Source organism: Macrobrachium nipponense, chromosome 43, assembly GCF_015104395.2.
Source record: "Macrobrachium nipponense isolate FS-2020 chromosome 43, ASM1510439v2, whole genome shotgun sequence".
Classification (NCBI taxonomy): Eukaryota; Metazoa; Arthropoda; class Malacostraca; order Decapoda; family Palaemonidae; genus Macrobrachium; species Macrobrachium nipponense.
Window position 1 is genome coordinate 12,602,488 of NC_061104.1, and position 23,029 is coordinate 12,625,516.

General features: G+C 41.9%; 1 protein-coding gene across 1 annotated transcript in view; it reads left to right on the forward strand.

Annotated features, from left to right (window-relative positions):
- Positions 1-23,029, forward strand: part of LOC135213793 (uncharacterized) — a 293,734-nt gene that overhangs the window by 264,794 nt on the left and 5,911 nt on the right. Inside the window, exons 28-33 of the mRNA XM_064247921.1 lie at positions 3,232-3,344; positions 6,416-6,635; positions 8,001-8,107; positions 8,484-8,598; positions 10,295-10,509; positions 10,831-11,011. Of these exons, the coding sequence (XP_064103991.1) occupies positions 3,232-3,344; positions 6,416-6,635; positions 8,001-8,107; positions 8,484-8,598; positions 10,295-10,509; positions 10,831-11,011 (951 nt within the window). The remainder of the gene's footprint in view (positions 1-3,231; positions 3,345-6,415; positions 6,636-8,000; positions 8,108-8,483; positions 8,599-10,294; positions 10,510-10,830; positions 11,012-23,029) is intronic.

Below are 23,029 nucleotides of genomic sequence, written 5' to 3' on the forward strand. Positions count from 1 at the left end.
GAGCGTGTACCCGTCAGGCATGCTCTGAGCTTGCACCAAGCTACTAGAAGGTGCCGGAACTGCCGACTCCTGTCTGAGACCTGCAATCAGGGAGTCCTGTGCACCTAACCTCTTAAACACCTCTTCAAACCTTGCTGCAACTGAGCTGACTAAGCTACCAAGGCTATTGACCTGATGTAGAATATTCGTATTGAACTGGTCTTGGGCAACTAAAGGAGAATCCTCCTGCCCCTCCAGCGGTACCTTATGAGGTATCCGATCCCTAGACGTTGAAGGAATGGGACTTGTGGGGCAATAGGAAGAATTCCCTTCATGAGACCTTGGATTTGAAGGTTTAGAGAAAGACTTCATTCTGGGTTTAATATGTGTATGAACCTGTGGTGCCTGCCCAGGCCTTGGCTTTATCTCTGATCTGCCTTTAAGCAAGGTTTTTCCTGAAGGTTTTTTCTTTCTTTTAGGAATCACAGAGAAGGAATGCGACTTGGTAGGGGGCAACCCTCCTGTGAAACCCATGAAGGAATTGGAAGTAGAGGGAGAGGAAGAATCAGAGTCACTCGAGGAAAGACCCCGGTGACCAACTAAGCTAGCCTCATTAACACTGTTACCTGTACCCATATCTAGTGTAACGGGCAAATCCTCAACCACTTCAAGTGAGACTTCTTCCAAGCCAAGGTCCGGCAATTCTGCCTCTTGCTGTTCCATAACTGAGTCTTGGATTGATTTGATAATCGGTGCCGCTACTGTTGGATTAACGTATCCGGCAGATTTCCCGGCTGGGAAGATCAAAGTCGCCATATCTTGGGACAGAATATACGGCTTAGCCTTCCCTACGTTCCGTCCAAACCCTCCAACCCAGATCTTGAGGGTGGAGAGTGCAGCCTCCTTAATAGACTGCTCAGCATGTAATGCAAGGAATGTGTCAATACTGTAAGTTCCTTGAACATTATGCTTATAATTGTTCATTAATCATTGTAATTTAATTTAAAGAAATTTTATTGTTCATTTATTTAATTTTATTATATTTTATTTTATTTTTTTTTTTTATGAACTAAATTATTATTATTATTTTTTTTTTTTTACAAGTAGTGTAATATAATTACATCACAATATACATAGAACAAGCAGTGCGGTAGCTTACCGGAGAGGTAGCCTGTTGTACCAGGCGTAGCAGGCATAGCAGTTTTCGTGATGCCAGACCACGGAATCAGAAAGCAACACTGCGCAAGGGGCGTGGCCCCGACAAACGTCATGGCCGCACGGATCTTGCAGAGCGGCACTACAGCCGGCAGCCAGACACTGAGTGACCTGTAAGTGCAATAATATATAAGAACAATTGCACCAACTTATTAGGATAATTATCATTTATTAATATATGCCGGAGCATTCCGGACTGAAAAAAAAAAAAAAAAAAATATGTATATATTCATATATTTACGTCCCGGGGACTGTGTAAGAAATAAAACCACCCGGAGCTGTATGACCCGGAGGGGGGGGTACACGGAGTAACCCGGGACGGCCACATGAACTCGAAAGTTCCGTGGCAAAAGAAAATAAAAATAATGATAAAAATAATGAAAACTAAAATAACAAATATAATATCTCCGCCTACGGAAGAGTAACTCCCGTAAACATAACCCTCAACGACTACCGGAGAAGCCGGAATCTAAATCCGCCTTATGCGGAGAGGAGGGAATGTTTTTAGGCGGATGGATGTAAGCTCCCGGGAGCTGAAAGAAGCAGAGCGCAACAAATCCACGGAAGCCGAGGCTGAATACGCAGTGCAACCATCAACTCCGGAGGCGGTCGGCTAAGAAGCGACACCCATCAACCTGAGGTCCTGGAGGACCTAGTACTCCCCCCCTTCCGCTGATGGGAAAGGCCATCAGCGACAACCAGGGCGAGAGGAGCACCCAACTACTGGGGGCCGTACGTGAGGGGGTGGGAGGGAGAGCTGATGGGGAGACGATCACGTGACCAGCGTATCCTCGTGAATAAAGGATCACGAGGAAAACGCAGGCATAGCCTATATAGGCTAGCCGACCGAACGTCCAACATATAAATAGACAGAATAAATGAATTACTTAAAGCTAAAAGAAAATCATGCTTTAACACGGGGGGCGATAACAAAAAATAAAATGTAAAATATATTAAACGCAATGAAGGCCACTCGATAACGGTGGGCGCAAAATGGAAAAAACTACTTGCCTACTGACAAAAGAAAAGAAACGGCAAGCTGACGAAAAGAAAAAAGGGGAAATTTCTTGAATGAAATATACCAAACTTAAAAATAAATAAAAAAGGGGGGGAAACGGTGGAAATACAGCGAAGCACGTAACAAAGGAAACGTGTGCGAACGCAGACCCCCGTGAAAAACATGGAATTAACGAAAATAACAAAACATAAAAGAAAACAAGATCGACAAAAATACTGCCACCCAAGACATAAATAAGAATATACTGAAATATCACACGTTACGAGCGCATATATATAATGAAATATCACAAGTTACGAGTAGGTAGGAAACCCACTCGAAACTGGTACAAAACAAGGGAACGACGAAATGGCGACTCGCCGCCGCTCGCTACGGAAAAGAGAAGCCTAACAAAACCCTAAATAAAGGCAAAACGAAAGGCAAAATCACTCCCTAAATAATGAAAAAGGGTGAACCAGTACTTAACTTGGGTGAAGTGGCAGATTGACGATCCATAACAATAAAGAATAACGAAAACAAAGACAAAGAACAGATAGCTTAATTAAAGCGTTCAAACGCTGGGAGGCTATCGATAAGAATGACGTCACAGACTCCTTCAACAGGGTAGCTAGGTGTGACCTATGGGTCGGCTCCCCGTATTTAGGGTCTTTTGATGAGGAAAAGGCTAATTGGAGGGGTTGCTGTGGTAGTGTTTAACACTCGCCCCAGTTTTATACCGACACCTTTTATTTAGATGAGCGAGTCAGAGACTTCTGACATGTCCAATTTAGCAGTTCTCTGGTATTATAGCAATATTTTACTAGAAATAGTGCTAAAGAGGACACATTTCACGGAGCGACACGGCTGAGCCCAGAAAAGATATTGTCAGTTGTACAAGCAGTGTATGGAGTCTCAACAATAGCTGCTGTTTTGTATATTTTATATTGAAATATTTATTAAATGTTTTTGTTACAATATTATTGTCTTTTTGTAGTTTATAATTAAGATATAATGTTCCATAAGATCTTATTTTTACACAGGTAAGGTGACTTTTAGTGATGAAGTTATTGTAGATGAGTTTTTTGTGGAGTCAAGCTATGGTTTTGGAGTATCAAGATTACTGAATAATACTGTGAGAGATGATGAGGACATAGTAAGTTTTAAAAATCTGTGTCTTGTTACTATTTTGGGAAAAAATTTTTCATGGTGCTTGCAAAGAGTGGGGATACCTTTCTCATCTTAAGTAGAGGATATGTGTAGGAAATTCATTTCAATGTTATCTTAAAAAATGGTCACATTTATTTTCTTTCCTGTGAGTACTGTTCATATTTGTTTAATTGTTGTTTCATGTCAAGGACCTTCAGCATTACATGTATGTTATAAATGAAGCTTATAGGAGCTTTGCTTTTATATATATATATATAATATATATATATATATATATATATATATATATATATATATATATATATATATATATATATATATATATATATATATATATAGATATATATATATATATATATATATATATATATATATATATACTATATATATATATAATAATACATACATTACATACATACATACATACATACATACATACATACATACATACATACATACATACATACATACATACATACATACATACATAGGCGGTCCCCGGGTTACGACGGTTCCGGCTTACGACGTTCCGAGGTTACGACGCTTTTTCTTAAATATTCAATGGAAAAATCCGTCCTGGGTTACGACGCTTGTTCCGAGGTTACGACGCTGACGCTTCCGACGCTCCGAGTTAACGACGCTTTTAAAAAACGCATACTATGATAAAAATCCTTTATAGTTTTAGCACAGTATATTAATAAAAATTAAGTTTCTGGTTAGATTACAACAAAAATTTTGAGATTATGATGATTTTCGACACTTTTTATGTTGTATTTTTCTATGTTTTTTAGTGACGCCTCATATGCGGAACTAGTTTCCGAGCGAATGAATACATACTAGTTTACATATAACAGTCCAAAAGCGCAAATAATGAAAAAATCATTGCTTGTTTCCAGTAATAATAACAAAACTAAGTTTCTGGTTAGATTACAACGCAAATTCCAAGTATCCAAAGAGAGACATTATCCAGTAATTTGATCAGAGAGAGAGAGAGAGAGAGAGAGAGAGAGAGAGAGAGGCGTCTTCCGACGCTCCGAGTTAAGGACAGAGAAGTGTTCGTTTCGTTAAACGGCCTCTGACTCATGCCAGTAAATGTTTTGTTGATACTAATAATATAAGCCTATTTAAAGATACGTTTACTTTAATTAGTCTATATGATACGTAAATAGTAATCAACTGTTCTTGTAGCCCTCAATATTTGGCAAAATCGAAGTATCCAAAGAGAGACATTATCCAGTACGTAATTTGATCAGAGAGAGAGAGAGAGAGAGAGAGAGAGAGAGAGAGAGAGAGAGAGAGAGAGAGAGAGAGAGAGAGAGACGCTTTGGCAACAATGGTCTCGGGGTTTTTATAGCTTCCTTCTGCTTGATGATCGTGCATATTGTAGAAGGATTTCGACCATACTCGTTTGCCAAATCGACGATACGAACGCCACGTTCATGCTTTGCTATAATTTCATGTTTTGCTTCCATCGAAATCATTTTCTTGGGTTTTTTCTTATCACCTGCTTTGTCTTTAGCTTTGAGACCCATGGTTAATAATAAATAGACAAAATAACACGAAAAATAGGCGCAAATACAACGAACTAAACAACGACGTGTTAACCTGCAGCACCAACAAACAAACAGACTGAACGCCATTTATCGGTCGCCTATACAACTAACACTCATCGCAAAATCGTATCTCAAATATTTCGTTGTATATCAAAGCTTGTATTTTCGCAAATTTTCTGTTGTATCTCAAAACATTCGTATATTAGGGCAATCGTATGTCAAGTTTCCAATGTAATTTGATCAGAGAGAGAGAGAGAAGAGAGAGAGAGAGAGAGAGAGAGAGAGAGAGAGAGAGAGAGAGAGAGAGACGCTTTGGCAACAATGGTCTCGGGGATTGACGTAACGTTTATTTTCTGAACAGATAGGACAGAGAAAGTGTTCGTTTCATTAAACGGCCTCTGACTCATGGCAGGAAATGTTTTGTTGATACAATATATAAGCCTATTTAAAGATACATTTACTTTAATTAGTCTATATGATACGTAAATAGTAATCAGCTGTTCTTGTAGCCCTCAAGATTTTGCAAAATCACTCCAGGTTGTACATAAAACTTCAAGAATGTAGTGTCACCAGAGGATTACAATAGTTTTTACCTTCAAGAACCAGCATTCTTTTATGAAAATAACTCCAGGTTGTACATAAAACTACAGGAAACAACATGTAGTGTAACCAAAGGATTACAAGTAAGGTTTTTATAACTTTTTATTAGTTTAAGACATATTTCCAAGCGTCGTTCCGGCTTACGACAATTTTCGGCTTACGACGCGTCTCAAGAACGGAACCCCCGTCGTAACCCGGGGACTGCCTGTATATATATATATATATATATATATATATATATATATATATATATATATGCACACATATATACACTATATACATATATATACATATATACATATATACATATTATAACATCTATATATATATAAGAATATATATATATATATATATATATATATAGATATATATATATATATATATATCATAGTATATATATATATATATATACATATATATATATATATACATATATACATATATATATATATCATATATACATATATATACATCAGATATATATACATACTATACTACATACATACCCATACATACAACAAATTACATACATTATTACAGTTTAAGAATCTGCAAAAGTTAGGTCAGTGATTGACAACTTATATGCACCTGAGTTGCATGTCTTCATTTACAAATTTCTGCCATCTTGAATTGTTATATAGCAAGCAGCAGTCCATAGCTGCTCACAGCACCTGTAAATCTAGATATATTTATATAATATAAAATATGACTATCTTATACATAATTTATTACATACTGTGTCAGAATTAACTACATCTCATGCTATGCTACAACTCTTCTAGCTATGCCACTGGATGAAATGTTAAATCAGTCTAGTGGTTGTATCAAAGAATATTTTTCTTTTTTATTACATAATTTACTGAAATTTGATCTATTCTTAATTACTGCCCTCTCAATTTTCCAGACTATTGATTGCCAGGTTGATTTCCAGTATCCAGTTGACACAGAGAGATTGACTGTCTCAGATTCAGTCAAGGGCCTTGATAGTAAGGGATTTCTGGTAAATGGAATGAATTTATCAAGGGTCCTTTCAAATTCTGTTAGACCAATAAATGGTACCTATCTTGTGCAAGGAAATGTCAACTTTACGAAAGGATTTAGAACAAGTAATCTTAGTGTTACAGGCAAGTGTCAAGAATTCTTCAGTTGTAAATTATAAGATATTAACTTTTTTTATTTTTTTTTTTACAAAGATTGGAAAATATTCATTAGCATTCCATTTGCATTAGATGTAATTCATTTGTTGCATACTGCATTTTATGGCTACACTTGGGTTTGTTATATGAAGTTAAGGTATCTGATAGGTTAATGATTAACCAGATGCCATAGACAAGGAGTACTTTTGACAGGCGATAGGGAGACTGAAATTTTGAAAACATATACATATACTGCGCTATCCAATACTATACAGTAATTTCACCAAGATAGACAAATGTTTGAAGGTTTAAGTAAGGTCCTTATAGTACTCTTAATTATTAATATTTAATGTAAAACAGCTGGTATAGGATGAGAAGGCATCAAGGTGCTAAATAAGTGAATGTTGGTAATTAAACTTTAAACCCCTTCTGAAATATTTTCATAAATCACTGTGGTTTTGATAATTCAGAAGCCATAATATTTTACAATTACAGGTGTATAAAGTGACCAATAGTTTCTTTTAATTTTCTTCATTACCCTACATGTAAAACCAGTAGACAGTCATGAAGATATGATACACCCTGATACTAGAACCACTTAACTAAACAATTTCTGACTCTAATCTTTAATTGCTCTCACCATAGCTTCTAATACAGTTTGTCAATAATAGTTATATTTATTTTGCATGGACACCCTTGCTCCTCCACTCCATCTATGAAGCTTTTTGTAGGTACATATTCCTCTTCCCCCATCTTCTCTAGTAACTTTGCCATTAAAGATCAGATACAGGCTCTTACAAAATTGAGGTATAACATTTATATAAAAGTCTTATGGCAAGTCAAGTAAAATAAAAATCAATATTTTCTGAACCTGAGAGAGAGATGCAGGGTAATTTATTTTATCAGCACATTTATGCTGGATGCACAAGGTAGCAGCTATGGAGGAAACTTAAATACAGAGAACTAATGTATTATAACACTGAGGACAACTTAGAAAATGCAGAGCATTTAGCCTATATAGCCTAGCAAAGAGTAATACCAGTTATTTGGACAAGGAAGCTTGAATCTCGTTTAATGTCGAGCCCGTATGACATTGTGGCAGTGTACGTCACAGTAAGGACCCTTTACAGAGGTTTAAAGCTGGATTGCATCTTAGGTTGAATCTCATGAATAGGCAACTAAAGTTCTGGGTAATAGATCATCAAAATATTCGTTTTCTTAAAAGTGTTATGAATATATTTTTTAGTGATTTATTCATTGTTTGTAATGTCTAGGTTTACTATATCGCTCATTAATACAGTAAAAGAATGAATAAATAATGGATAGTTTGTAATGATCTTTGCTTTATTTCAGGCAACATTGGTAATATAAGGATTTCAGATTTAGTTAATATGCTGCAAACTGACAGATTTGCAGATGTGCACTTTTTGTCTCCGATCTACATTAAAGAAAATCTGCAGGTATGATTTGCAATTTCATAATTTTCAACATTGCACTGACCCAGTGATTATTCACTTGCTCTTAGGTTGGGAACATTATATTATGATGAAATTTATTGAATATTTAGTTGCTCATTTTTGCTGTATTTGTAAATATGAAAAGTATGAATGAAATTTTTTTTATATTCATGTTTGAAAACCAGGTGTGAATTATTAAAATTTAAAAGTACATGTATAAGCAAGCTAATATTATGAAATGTGAACCACGCATGATAATCAGGCATCTACAACCCTTGTCCCCAACTATGTTTATTACTGATATGTATAGGAGTAGTAATGTTAACTCAAGGTTTGATAGAATGTGTAATTATAATGGCATTGTACTTTCTCTGGACAGGTGCATGGTCTTATTGATGGCCATAATTTAGATAGAGAGATGAACAACAGGATAGCCCTTTCCTCAAGTGATACTGTTCTAGGAGACTTTACATTTGATAAATTGATAATTAAAGGTAAATGGTTACTGTATGTCTCTTGTGTAGTGTGATATTAAAGGATTTTTCAGTTATTATTCAATATATCCAAAACCTGAGGTAACAATATATAGTAGTTCTATATAGTATAAATAATGGTATCAGTAGCAAACATTTGGTCAGATAAGTATACCAAAAAGTTAAAAATCATTCAACTACATTGCCTTAATTTTAATTGTAACTTTGTCATGCTTGGTAAAGAAGAAGGCCCAGTGGAAGACATTATTATGTAATGGTTAATATGTGCAGTAATACAAATAAGATGCTTAAAAATTTTGCATTTTCATCGTTTTGTCATATTGCTAGAAAGCCTCTCTGGCATTTGGAGCCAGACGAGGCAAGCTGCCTGGAGACCAAGATAGTAGCATGAGCAGTTAGTCAGCTCTTTCTAAGAGGAAACCTTCCATAATATGTACTGGGAGGCCCCTGGTCAAACTACTCATGAAAGCAACCTGGTATCATTTATTGTTGTTTTTTTTTCAATTTGGCAGACTTTTTCAGTAGCAGCTGCTACTTGACTGAGTTTAACAGGCTTGTTATCTTCTATGAAAAGTATGTGACACGAACAGTCAATTGGTATTCATTATTATTGCAGTGAGTTGGCCCTAACTAATTCTTCTCAATGTTACACATTTTTACCAATTTTCCACATTACACACATGAAGTTGAGAATGGAGACAGTATTTGAGAGTAGATTGAGAGTTGTTTTTATATCAGAATATTTCTTACCAAGACAGACTTCACCAATACTTATGGCGGTTGCTGTACATTTGATTAGAGGCATGCAGTTTCTGTAACTTTGTAATTCTACAAAGCCTCACTGTTAGTTTTGTAAAACCAGACTGTTCGTATACGTACTAGAAAAACTTAATAGGCAGCTAGGAGTGGATTTTGAAAGCGATTTTATCTTGGGGATTAAAATTGATGATGATTTCATATTTTGGCTCTGCTTTCTTCTCGAGCCTGAGCCTGGAAACAGAAATATCCATTTGAATTATTAAGGCAGCAGAAGTTTTTGGTTCTATTTTGAATGAATTTCAGTTGAAGAATAATGTTCACAAAAATACAAAAAGTCTCAATTTAAAATGCTTGTGCTCTAGCTAACTTGCTTTATGGTACAAAGGGTGCTGCCCACTTTTAAACAGCTTGAAGGATTCATATCGTTGCTTGAGCAGTGGGTTCCATTGGTATCAGTGACAATTGGGGAAAGTTAAAAATATGCAAGTAATTTCTTCATTCTTACCGATATAAGTCCTACTAAGTAGTATGTTATTTAAGGTATACATTTGATATTTGAACATTCAAGACAGGCAGTTATAAGCATTTTTAGAGGGGGTTCTAAGTATTCGTGGGTGAGTCTGGTACACATCCCCTGCTAATAGGGGGGTCCACTGTAATAGAAAATGCACCCAGTGATAGGCACAGGAAAAAAAATGTGTTATACTTTAGAGTCTTGTTTAAATAGCTTAGTCAAGTCACTATAGTGAATTAGTTGCATTAGGGTTAGTTAAATCAAGATTCTAGGAAAGTTAGATGATAATCATGATTATTTAGAATACAGTTCAGTCCTATTATAGATTCTACATAAAGAATCTAGATGTTATTTTAAAGATTGTTAGAATTGCTACTGTTTTTTATTTTCAGTAGTTTATTGTCATGTTTTGATTTTCAACAGGCGATTTAGAAGTGTCAAACATCAATGACATCCAAATAGCCGATCTTGTGGTTAAATCAGGACGATCATCTCAAGAAATTACTGGTCAAAAGACCTTTAACCACTTGAATGTGAATGGTAATATTGAAGCCCCTATTGTGGATGGGATAGATTTTGAAGAATTTCAAAATCGAATCATAAGAAAAGATCAAGATAAGACATTTACTTTGCCCGTGGTAAGTTTGGAATAAATATACTTTGCCAATGAATATTGCAGGTACAGTTAACAGTCTGTTCTGTGATAATTCATCCTTAGTCCCTCCAGGTATAGAATATCGATGACAAAGAAAATCTCTCCCAATGAATTTAGGAAAGTATCCAAATAATAAATTTTTAAAAAATTTATATCTTTTCTTTTGTATATTGTATTAGGAACTGATTGGGGTGAATGTGCTAATACTATATACAATATTACTATTTTAACTTCAGTATCAAAATGTTTGTGTAAAGCTTACAGTGTGAAGGTCATCTTTCACTTAAAATTCTTTTATTGACAGACTTTTATGAAAGAGGTTCGTGCTGCTCACGTGATTGGTTCCCCAGGTGAGAAGCAGTTGGAGAATGTGGCGCACCACATGAAGTCAGTCAGTGAATCATTCGTAGATCATAGGGAAAGGATTCACAATCTCTATTCTTCTATTTATGCAGAGAATAAAAAAAATTATTTATATGCCCAGTGTAAGTGTTATTTTTACCAAGTAAAGTATGTTGAGTAATTTTGTGATAAAAATTTTAGTCTTCATGGTCAGCAATGTTTTATTTAGTAATCTTGGATATGTGATACATATAGTGTTATATACATTCATAGACATAGACATTTTGGTTTTGGACCAGCTCTTTGAAATTTCAGTATTTTAGCTCTGTGGTATAATTAAACTTTGTTTTTATTATTATTAATATTATTATAATTATGTGATTACTAATTTGTAATCTACATGACCCAATCCCAGAATGCAGAATAACATCATTTAAATGTGCTTTATGTAATTGTCCAACTTTCAACCATAAGTAAAGACGAAGCCTTAGAAACAAATGCCAAAAAAGAAGTGTATCAGAACCCTTGGTATTTTCAGTTTATCCATCATTGAGTTCTTAAGTTTTATATTGTAATTTATTCGATAAGATCTGATGTGTTTAAAAGTACAAACCTTTCAGGCCAGCCCTATGAGAGTTAAAAATGTGAACTTGGTGGCCTTGTTAAACTATTTATTGATAAAATTATTTTGCTATAAAACAAACCTGCAAGCTTGTATTTTTACACTGTGTCTCATTCAGTAACTTTGCCAAACTTTCAAACAGGCACTAATCAAAAATTGAAACCCCTTACCCTTTGGATAGATACCACTTGAAGTGTGCCTGATGTGACACACTGAAGGGGCCATCCCTTTGGCTTTATTGTTTTCTTACCTTAACTTTTTATCCTCCAGTTGCTCACTTGTTACACATATGTCCAACTTTGATTGTACTCTTCCAGTCTTCATCTCATTTAAGACCAAATCCTTCTGGACAGGCCCTGTGGGCCTAGAATTGTGACAGTGATTTTGGTTAATTATTTCATACCCTACACACTGTTGATCCACTTTTATTCATTTGTGATTGCAGTGCATGCAGTTAGAGAATGAGGGTCATGTTCACTAACAAAAGTGGTTGCTTGAGGGAACCTCACTTATTCTATCAAATTTGCTAGGAAATTATGTTCTCCCAGGAATCTTGAGAGAGAGAGAGAGAGAGAGAGAGAGAGAGAGAGAGAGAGAGAGAGAGAGAGAGAGAGAGAGAGAGAGAGAGAGAGAGAGAGAGAGAGCACTCTTTTGCTTTTGAGATATTGAGTTACTTGTTGGTGTCTGAATTTATTGTACTTGCTTTGTTGCCAATTCTAATTTCAAGCCAAAATACCAATTTACAATATACAGGCAGTACCCGGGTTACGACGGGTTCAGGTTACGACGTTCTGAGGGTAAGGTGCTTCTCAATTATATTCATCAGACATTATTTCCAGGGTTACGATGCCTACAACGCTCATCTGGCAGATGAAATATGACACCAAAAATGCAAAATAATCAATATTTTCATACATTCAACTTCCCTGTCAGATATATACTTAGCTATAGACTCCGTCGTCCCCGACAGAAATTCAAATTTCGCGGCACACACTACAGGTAGGTCAGGTGATCCCGCCGCCTGCCGTTTTAAGCCAGATTTTCTCTGTCGCGGATACTAGTAACATCGTTTGCTAGTTCCTCCTGACTTGATTTTCGAATTTCATTACGCCGTTGATCTTTTGGACTGCTATTTGGTGACGTATTGGATCTTTGGTTTGGCATACGCTATTGTGGACTGTTTTTTGGATTTGGATTTGGAATTTCTCATAATGTCTGACGTTTCGATTTCGTTCAGTGTGTGTGTGAATGAGAATTGTTTTGTGAGACTACCGAAAGCTTCGGTGGATCCTCACACCACTTGTAAAAATTGTAGAGGGAATGTATGCTCGCAATTGAATACATGTGATGAGTGCAAGGATTTGAATGAGGAGGAATGGAAGTTGCTTGATTCCTACTTAAGAAAGTTGGAGAGAGATAGGGCTAGAAAAGCCTCTTCCAAAAGTGTAAGTAGGTCGGTCTCTAACGAGCCAGTTAGCGGACTATTGCCTATTGCTAACCCTATTGTTTCCTCCCATACAGCTTTACCTTCCCGATTATCTGACTCGTCAAGCTCAACATCTGAAATTGCAAGTCTGAAAGCTTCGCTTAAGCATATGGAACAAAAAATTAAGGAACTGGAAGGTAAGTGCAGTGAAAGTGTTCCCAGTGAAGTGGAGGGTGCGTCTGATCGGCTCTGTCTCGCTCCCAGGCCTAGACCTCTTTCAAGCTCCCAAGCCCAGTGGAGAAGAAATGTCGAAAGCCGCAGGGAGGTTTCAGAGAATCCCCACCGGTCAGGCGTCCCCTCGGCAGATCCCGTAGTTACGTCCCGGACTGCCAAGGATAGTCGTTGGAAAGACGTCCTTAAACAGTGTTTTTCTTCGTCTGATTCCTCATCTAAAAAAGGATGGAGTTCAGATAGATTGTCGAGACCTTCGAAGAGATCTTGGAAGTCTCCTTCATTTTATTCAAGCCCTGAAGAATTTCCGGAAGAATATCCTCCGGAAAAGAGAAGGAAGGAGGTGTATTCAGAAGCTCCTTCTCCTGCATCGGAAATTGGAAAGAGAGACGTAGCTACGAACATGTTGGAGGATATGCAAAAACAGATATCTTCACTAGTAGGAGTTCTTAAATCTGATCCTCCTAGGAGGAAGGATAGATTTCTCCCGATCAAAAGATATCATCCTTTAGAACTCTCTTGAGAGCTCGGATGAGGCGCCTGCCAGAAGCCTGGTGCCAACCAGACGTCGGGCTACTGTCAAGCGCAAAACACCGTCAAGGCGAGATGATATATATAGGTATATACCTGAATCTCCTACTAGAAGGAAAGCACATGAGACGTCCAAATCGAGGCATAAATTTGGAACTCCCGAAATCGGACGAACTCCTGAAATGAGGCGCAAAGCGCCTGAAGAGCCTGAAGTGAGGCTCAAAGTGACTGAAGATCCTGGAACTCTTGTAGCGAGGCGAAAAGCGCCTGGAGCGCCTGAAATGAGGCGTAAAACTCCTCAAGTAATGCAAATGAGGCGCAAGGCGCCTGAAAAGCCTGAAGCGGCTGAAAGGAGACATTTAACTCCTGGAGAGCCTAGAGCGCCTGAAAGGAAACTTAGAGCGCCTGGAGACCCTGAAGCGCCTGAAATGAGGCGCAAAGCGCCTGGAGAGCCTGAAGCGCCTCAAAGGAAAAGCAAAGCGCCTAGAGAGCCTGAAGCGCCTCTAAGGAGAAGCAAAGCGCCTAAAGAGCCTGAGGCGCCTGAAACGAGGCGCGAAGCGCCTGAAGAGCCTGAAGCGCCCGAATGGAGGCGCAAGGCGCCTGGAAAGCCTGAAGCTTCTGAAACAAGACGCAAAGCTCCTAGAGCGTCTGAAGGCAGGCGCAAGGATTTATACAATCCAGGATACAATTCGGACGAGTTATCAGAGTTTGATGCGGACTTGGAGGCTCCTCTTTGGGATTTTTCTCAAGATCAATTTTTCCCTGACAGGGTCTCTAGGTGTCGCACAGGCGATCGTAGCCCCTGTCGGGAAGGAATTGATCATGAAAAAAGGGAAAAACATTTAAGGACTTCTCCTGGTAGGGACGAAAGGTGTCGCACAGGCGACCGTCGTCCTTGTCAGGAAGGCCTTAGGGTAAAAGAACAACATCGGCCTTCTCCTGGCAGGGACTCAAGGTACCGCACAGGCGGCCGTAGCCCTTGTCAGGTTGCAGTCGGTGTTGTTACAAGCCCTTTACATTCCCGAGAGAGGAGTCCTCCGGTCGCACACTCTTCTCCAAATAAAACTCAACCAGAATTGGAGGATGTCTCAGACTGAAGAAAACAAGGGGGCAGGTCTTACAGATTATAAGACATTAACAGCCCTCTTGTTAAAAGAATTTGGAGAGTCTCCTCGGTGTTTATTTTCGAGTACGAAGGCTGCGAAGTCTTCCTCTTTCTTGAAGATGCAACCGACCATATCAATGAAGAGGGCTTTGCAGTCGGTCGGAAATTGGCTTAAAACCAAGGAGGAGGCGTGGAAGACTGTGTTTACCTGTCCCCCTTCCAGGCTATCAGGAAAGAGAGGGATTTGGTATAGCACAGGAGAGTCTACGGGACTTTCTCTTCCCTCATCTGCTGAAGCGGACTTCTCGACCTTGGTGGATTCGGCAAGGAGACATGCACTTCCATCGGCCAAAACAAGCTGGACAATGTCAGAAATGGACCATCTCCTCAAGGGGATATTCCATGTCTTAGAAGTTTTTAACTTCCTAGATTGGTCCCTTGGGGCTTTGGCCAAGAAGATGCAAGACCCTCAGTTTTTGGAACCAGAGGTCTTGCATAGTGTTTTGGCATGTATGGATAAGGCAGTGCAGGACGGATCGGCTGAAGTGGCATCCTTGTTTGGGACAGGAGTATTAAAGAAGAGGTCTGTCTTTGGTTCATTTCTTACCAAAGCAGTATCTCCAGTACAGAGGGCTACTCTTTTATACGCCCCTCTGTCTAAACAGCTGTTTCCTTCTCAGTTGGTAAAGGACATTTCCCATACGCTTACTGAGAAGGCAACACAGGATTTGCTGGTACATTCTGCTAAGAAGCCTAGACCAGCTGCTTCTGTCTCGAAGAGGGAGCCAAGACCTGCCCAACAGCCCTCTCGAGGTAGAACTTTTAGCCGAGCCCCAAGGAAGAGAGGAGGAGAGAAAAGAGGAAGATCTTCCATCAGAGTTCCAAGGAAGAACGCTAAATGAGGTTTCAGTCCTCCAAGCACCAGTAGGGGCCAGACTTCTGGCATTCTCGGAAGCATGGACTTCAATGAAAGCAGATTCTTGGTCCCTGCAAGTTCTAAGGAAAGGATACCTCATCCCCTTCAAGAACAGACCTCCATTGACGACGACACCGAGGGAGCTGTCAGCGAGATACAAAGACCCTGTAAAGAGAGAGATCCTTCTTGGGTTGGTGCAGCAAATGTTGGAGAAGGAGGCCATCGAGATAGTACAGGATCCACACACCCGAGGTTTTTACAATCGCCTATTTTTGGAGGCCGGTCCTGGACATGAGTGCATTGAATCGCTTCGTGGAGAAGACAAAGTTCTCCATGGAGACATCCAACTCGGTTCTCTCTGCTCTCCGTCCAGGAGATTGGATGGTCTCCCTCGACCTGCAAGATGCGTACTTTCACGTCCCCCTGCATCATTCGTCGAAGAAATATCTTCGATTCATGGTGCAGGGAAGGATTTATCAGTTCAGGGCTTTGTGTTTCGGCCTCTCGACGGCTCCTCAGGTGTTTACAGCGTTGATGAGGAACGTAGCAAGATGGCTACATCTGAAGGGGGTGAGGATATCTCTTTACTTAGACGACTGGCTTATAAGAGCGCAGACAAAACAAAAGTGCTTGGAGGACTTGGAGATAGCTCTTCAATTGACCAGATCTCTCGGATTGCTCGTAAACCTCGAGAAGTCTCACACAATCCCCAGTCAGACTATCGTCTATCTGGGGATTCGGATGGATTCTCGGGGTTTTCGAGCCTATCCATCCCAGGAAAGAATTTCCAAAGGGTTTGAAAAAATCTCTGTCTTCCTAGAGAAGAAACGAAGCTCAGCGAGGGAATGGCTCAGTCTTCTGGGCACCCTTTCCTCGCTGGAGCAGTTCATCTCTCTAGGGAGGCTGAATATGAGACCCTTGCAGTTTCATCTAAGAAGGAGTTGGAACAGAAGAAAAGGAGATCTATTGGATACCTTTCCCATAGGAGAGAGTATCAAAAACCACTTACGATGGTGGTTAGAACCACTGAGAAGAAACGAAGGAGTGTCCTTGTCCCTTCAGAACCCTCACCTAGTGTTGTTCTCAGACGCTTCGGACATGGGGTGGGGAGCAACACTAGGGACGAAGGAAGTGTCAGGCAGTTGGACAGAAGAACAGAAGGCCTGGCACATAAATGCAAAGGAACTCTTAGCAGTGCACTTGGCACTGCAGTTTTTCGAGAACGAAGTCAGAGTCGTGGTGGTCCAAGTCAACTCGGACAACACCACGGCTCTGGCTTATATAAAAAAACAAGGGGGGACACACTCTTTCTCCCTTTACCAACTAGCAAGGGATCTGTTGATATGGACAGAAGAAAGAGGGATTCGACTCCTGACGAGGTTCGTTCAAGGAGGAAAGAACATAAGAGCAGACAGATTGAGCAGGAAAAACCAGGTCCTTCCAACAGAGTGGACCCTTCATTCACAAGTCTGCCAGCAACTATGGTCTCTTTGGGGGAAGCCTCAAGTGGACCTGTTTGCAACATTCCTATCCAGAAGGATGGAGAAATTTTGTTCGTTGGGGGACGATCCCAGAGCCCTATCCATAGATGCCATGATCATGGATTGGGAAGGACATAGACGCTTATGTGTTTCCCCCATTCAAGATGCTGGGGGAAGTAATGGAGAAAGTTCGTGTTCTCGGAAGGAATGAGGATGACATTGATCGCTCCTTATTGGCCTGCAAGAGAATGGTTCACAGAGGTACAGGAATGGATAGTGGACTTCCCCAGATCTCTTCCCGAAAGGACAGATCTGCTCAAACAACCCCACTTCGAGAGGTATCACAAGAATATCCACGCTCTCGCTCTGACTGCCTTTCGACTATCGAAAGATTGGTCAGAGCGAGAGGCTTTTCTCGCAAAGCGGCAAAAGCAATTGCTGGAGCAAGAAGGTCCTCAACCATGCGGATATACCAATCGAAGTGGGAAGTTTTCCTTAGATGGTGTAAGGTGAAGAAGCTGTCCTCCTGCGATACCTCTGTGACCGAAATTGCTGATTTTCTTTTGTTTTTACGACAAGAATCTCATCTGCCAGTGTCAACCATTAAAGGTTATAGGAGCATGTTATCAGCTGTGTTCAGGAATAGGGGCCTGAACATAGAGAATGACAAAGATCTGCATGATTTAATTAGATCATTTGAAACTACAAAATTAAGAACTTCTCTCACCCCTAGTTGGAATCTGGATGTGGTTCTCAAATATCTTATGTCGGAGAGATTCGAACCTCCCGATAAAGCTACTTTCCGGGACTTAACTAGAAAATGTATTTTCTTAATAGCTCTCGCCACTGCGAAAAGAGTGAGCTGCAAGCGCTTGACTCGAGAGTGGGTTTTAAGAAGGATTCGGCTGTATTGTCCTTTAAGCCTTTATTTTTTAGCTAAAAATGAAAACCCCTCGAGACCTTGGCCTAGGACTTTCGAAGTAAAAGGCCTTTCTCAATTAGTTGGGAATGAAATGGAAAGAACTTTATGCCCTGTTAGAACTTTGAAGTTTTACCTGCAAAAGAAGAAGCAGTTGCAGGGTTGCAATCAAAGTTTATGGTGTGCAGTTAAAGACCCTAAAAGAGCTATGTCAAAAAATGCCTTAGCATTTTTTGTTAGGAACATTATAACTGAAGCCCACATGAGCTGTGATAGTGAGGCATATAAGACCTTAAGGGTAAAAGCACACGAAGTACGTGCAGTCGCTACATCATTGTCGTTCAACAAGAACATGTCAATGAAGAACATCTGAGCAGCCACGTATTGGAGATGTAACTCAGTGTTCGCCTCACATTACTTGAAAGATGTGAGAGTGACATATGAGAAATGCTTCTCTCTAGGACCTTATGTATCAGCGGATACAGTGCTGGGGAAAAGGAGAGAAGACTGATCCTTAATATTAAATCCTTATATTTTATATTGTGATTTTAAAATTATTTGGTGTTGAGTTTTTAGGTTGTTTGAAAGGTGTTTGGGGATAACGCCTTTCAATCATATTTACTAATCCACGGTTAGGATCGGGTGATCGGGATCAGTATTTTACTCCTTTATATGCCAAGAGGCATGGGTATATTGTCATGTAAGTGAATAAGACTCCAGTGACAATTGCCATCAGGTTCTGTTGAGTAAGTGGATAAGACCCCATTGACAGTCCTTTCAAGAGTTCTCAGCCATAGGGCACACCCTCGCTGAAGCTTTTGAGGCGAAGCAGACTTCTAAGCACAAGCTATGAAATCTTCCGCCTAAACAGGTAGGAACTAGGGTATTGTTAATTAACTTGTATTACCTACAACATATGTTGTTTACCTATTAGGTCAGTAATTAGCTGTCTCTTGCCCTCCGCCAAAGGTGCCAATCAGCTAAGTATATATCTGACAGGGAAGTTGAATGTATGAAATTAATGATAGTTATTGTACAATAAGTTTCATACATACTTACCTGGCAGATATATACGATTGTATGGCCCACCCAACCTCCCCTCAGGAGACAGGTGGAAGAGAAAATCTGGCTTAAAACGGTAATAGTTCCTATTCCTGCCACCCAGCGGCAGGTGGCGGGATCACCTGACCTACCTGTAGTGTGTGCCGCGAAATTTGAATTTCTGTCGGGGACGACGGAGTCTATAGCTAAGTATATATCTGCCAGGTAAGTATGTATGAAACTTTATTGTACAATAACAATATCATTTTAAAGTTTTTTTTTATGAAAAATGCAATAAGAATGCAGTTCACATAGTTTTCAATGCCCCCAAAGCATTATAAGTAAGGTTTTCTTAGGATATTTTACGATGTTCCGGCTTATGACGATTTTCGGCTACGTCGCATTTCAAGAACGGAACCCCCGTTGTAATTTGGGGACTGCCTGTATTAGATTAAAGTTTCCTTTAATCTACATTTTCTAATTAATTTACATTGAAGTATCCATTATCTGTATTTTATAATCCATAGCCACTGAAATTTCATGTTTTTTTTTTCATTGTTCATGATTCTGACTTACCATTCAATAATTGTTAATGTATGAATTTAAAAGATAGTCAAAAGTAAGTCTGTAGATAGTGTGATGTGAAACATGATTTTGTTCCGATACGTTATACAAACCCTCGGTCATTTAACAATAGGAAGTAGCTAGCGGCAGCTGGAACGGTCGTAAGCTTCGAACAAGGGGAGAACGGTAGTTAACTGCTTGTCCGACAGTGCGCGCGCTTGCGCGCCTGAGAGGTGAAGAATCACTTTTGCTTTCGGCCGCGTGTGTGGAGGACGTGTTCGTCATCGCTCTCTGCCCGCTTCATCGTCGTATGCTTTGTTTATATTGTGTTTTCCACTACTGGTTTGTTTGGTTTGAAAATGAAATTGTAAGTACTGTTTTCATTTTCATTAATTAAATAAATTATGGGTCTTGAAATGGAGCTATCGCCGTAGATGCGGCGGTTCCGCTCTTTTCCTGAAGTTGATCCTCATGAATATGTTCTCGGTGCCGAGGGCGGGAGCGGGCTCGTGCCGAGTCGTTTATTTCTGGATGAAATTGTGAAAGTGAAACTTGTAAGTACAGTACTCTTTTTCATATATATTTTGCCCTGTGCACGCGGGGCCGAGGGCAAGAATGCTCGCAGCACGAGCCCTTTAATTTGTATGAAAGTGAACGCAAGAGCAGTATTCTTTTTCATTTTCATATATTATTTGATTATGGATCAAGTTTTCCGCTCTTACCCGGGAATTGATCCTTCCCCCTTTCATATTGTGTGAAAGTGAATCGCAAGTGCAGTATTCTGTTTCGCTTTATATATTATTTCATTGCATCAATATTCATATTGGATTGGTTCCCGCTCATAACGGGAATTAATCTTTATTATTGCGCTCGGTGCAGAGGGCACGTTTGCTCTCACGCCGTAATGTTATTGGTGTGGGTGCAGTGGATGCTGTGCGGGGGCGGGGGAAGCGAAGGCCTGCCAAGAAGTCGTCAGAAAGCTCTCCGCGACTCCCTTGGTAACCGATTCTTCGTCTTCTTTCCTGCCCCCCCCCCCCCCCCCCCCACCCCCCCCACCCCCCCCCCCCCCCCAGCTCAGCCCCCACAAATGGCACCTTCCCCTTCCGGGGGATCCTTCTCCTCGCCCGAACCGTCGAGCGTGGAGGAGGGTCTCGGTGCCCCGACGTACAATTGTTTTCGGGGTCTCCTGTTCATTCGGGGTGGGGCTAGTCCCCCCCCCCCCCCCCCCCCCCACCCCCCCCCCCCCCGCGCGAGGGTACCCCTCCACTAATCACTTTTTTGTTGCTTCCGCAGAACGAGTAACCTGGGACAGGTGTGGGCGTCCTTGGGTCTGCAGGGTGTGCCTAGTGTCCAGGGGTTGTTTCAGCGTCTGGCGGGGGCGGTCACCCATGGAGCGGTGACCAATACAACACTACCCTAGGATACGCCGCCCCTCCTCTCCTTGTGATACCCCGCATGTGATGACGGTGACGCCGACAGCCGCCGTTCAAGGGCTGATCGCTGCCGTACCGAGGAGGGGTGTGCCGCTCCACCTGGGTTCTTTGTGCTGCCGACCCCAGACTTCCGCTGCCCAAAAGCTCCCCTGGACCTGCCACTGGTACCCAGGATGTCGATGGCTGAAGCTAAGCCTCCTGGGTTACCTGACTTGCCTGCCGTACCGGCCGTTACCACTGTTCTTACTGCTGGCCCACCCGCTCTCGCCGCTCCTGCTGTTCCCGCTCCTGCCCACATCGTTCCTGTCCACGGTGCTGCTGCCCCAGACTCAAGTCCTTCCGGACAGGTGCAGCCGGGCCGTGTTGCTTCGGCAATTGCCCCGGCTCCATCCTGGATGGAGAATCTGACGTCTGTCCTGCGGGAGCTGACGAAGAAGAGGAAGGTGTCGTCCTCGTTGTCTGCTGCCGCCTCTTCCCCTTTGACTTCTAAGGCTACCAAGCCGAAGAAGAAGAAGGCTGCCCCCCCCCCCCCCCCCCCCAAGAAGGCTCCTTCGGGAACTTCCAAGGCCCGTCCCGTCCTTCTGCTGGTCCTCCTGCTCCTTCGGGAACAGGGCCCGTCTCCCCTTCCACAAGGAAGAAGAAGACTGGGACCAGAGGGGTACTGGCTACCACCGGTACTTCCTCGCCTGGTGTTAGCGGCGCTGCCGCTACGCCAGGTTCCGGCTCAGTCTCTCGTTCGCGAGAGGTTCCGAGTGTACGGTCTCCCGCGGGAGACCGTGCAGCTTAAGTTCTGGCGCCAGAGTTCGCTCTGCACCAAGACCGCGGCACGGAGCAGAAGGCTAGCGAGAGGTTCCGAGTATACGGTCTCCCGCGGGAGACTGTGCAGCTAAAGTTCTGGCGCCAGAGTTCGCTCAGCACCAAGACCGCGGCACAGAGCAGAAGGCTGGTGAGAGCTGCTCAGGTGACTCTCGCCAGGCCAGCGGCCGCTCTCGCAGCGACCAGCTGGTAACCCGGGTTTCCCCCCTAAGAAGGCTCCTTCGGGAACTTCTAAGGGCTCGTCCCACGGTTCTTCTGCCGGTCCTCCTGCTCTTTCGGGAACAGGGCCCGTCTCCCCTTCCGCAAGGAAGAAGTAGACGGGGACCAGAGGGGTACCGGCTACCACCGGTACTTCCTCGCCTGGTGTGCCGCTACGCCAGGTTCCGGCTCGGTCTCCCGTTCGCGAGAGGTTCCGAGTATACGATCTCCCGCGGGAGAGCGTATAGCCAAAGTTTTGGCGCCAGGACCGCGGCACGGAGCAGAAGCTGGTGAGAGCCGCTCAGGTGACTCTCCCCAGGCAAGCAGCCGCTCTCGCAGCGACCAGCTGGTAACCCTGGTAGACGTGACTGTCTCTGACCAGCCATGGGCTGAGGCTGGGAAAAGGTTCCCCCCTCCCGATCATTGGCACCAGCCTCGGCTGGCACCAGAGGTATGACGCGCCGCGAGGACACGCACCGGTCTCACCGTGACATTGGTCTATGCAGGTCTCCTGACCGCCGCTCCCACAGGGACCTGGCAGATAGGGGGACCATCGGCAGCTCCTCTGCATACGAGATCAGGGCCGCTGTTCTCGGTCCAGCCATTTCCCTGGGAAACGGCTCGACTAGGCCTGCAAGTTGGCGATCGCCTGCAGCCCTCCAAGCCCACTGGTTCTGCCAGCGAGCAAAAGAGGAGCGTCATGTTTTCCTCTCCCGTGCCTGCAACTAACTCGGTTTGCACCAGGAAGAGCAAGGCACAGCAGGGTGATCGTGAGGGGCATGCCCCGCACGATCCTGTCACGACGCCATAAGTACCAGGTACGATCTTCGGACCGACCAGGACGTACGCGCAAGTGGCAGGAGGAATCCGAGAGGGGT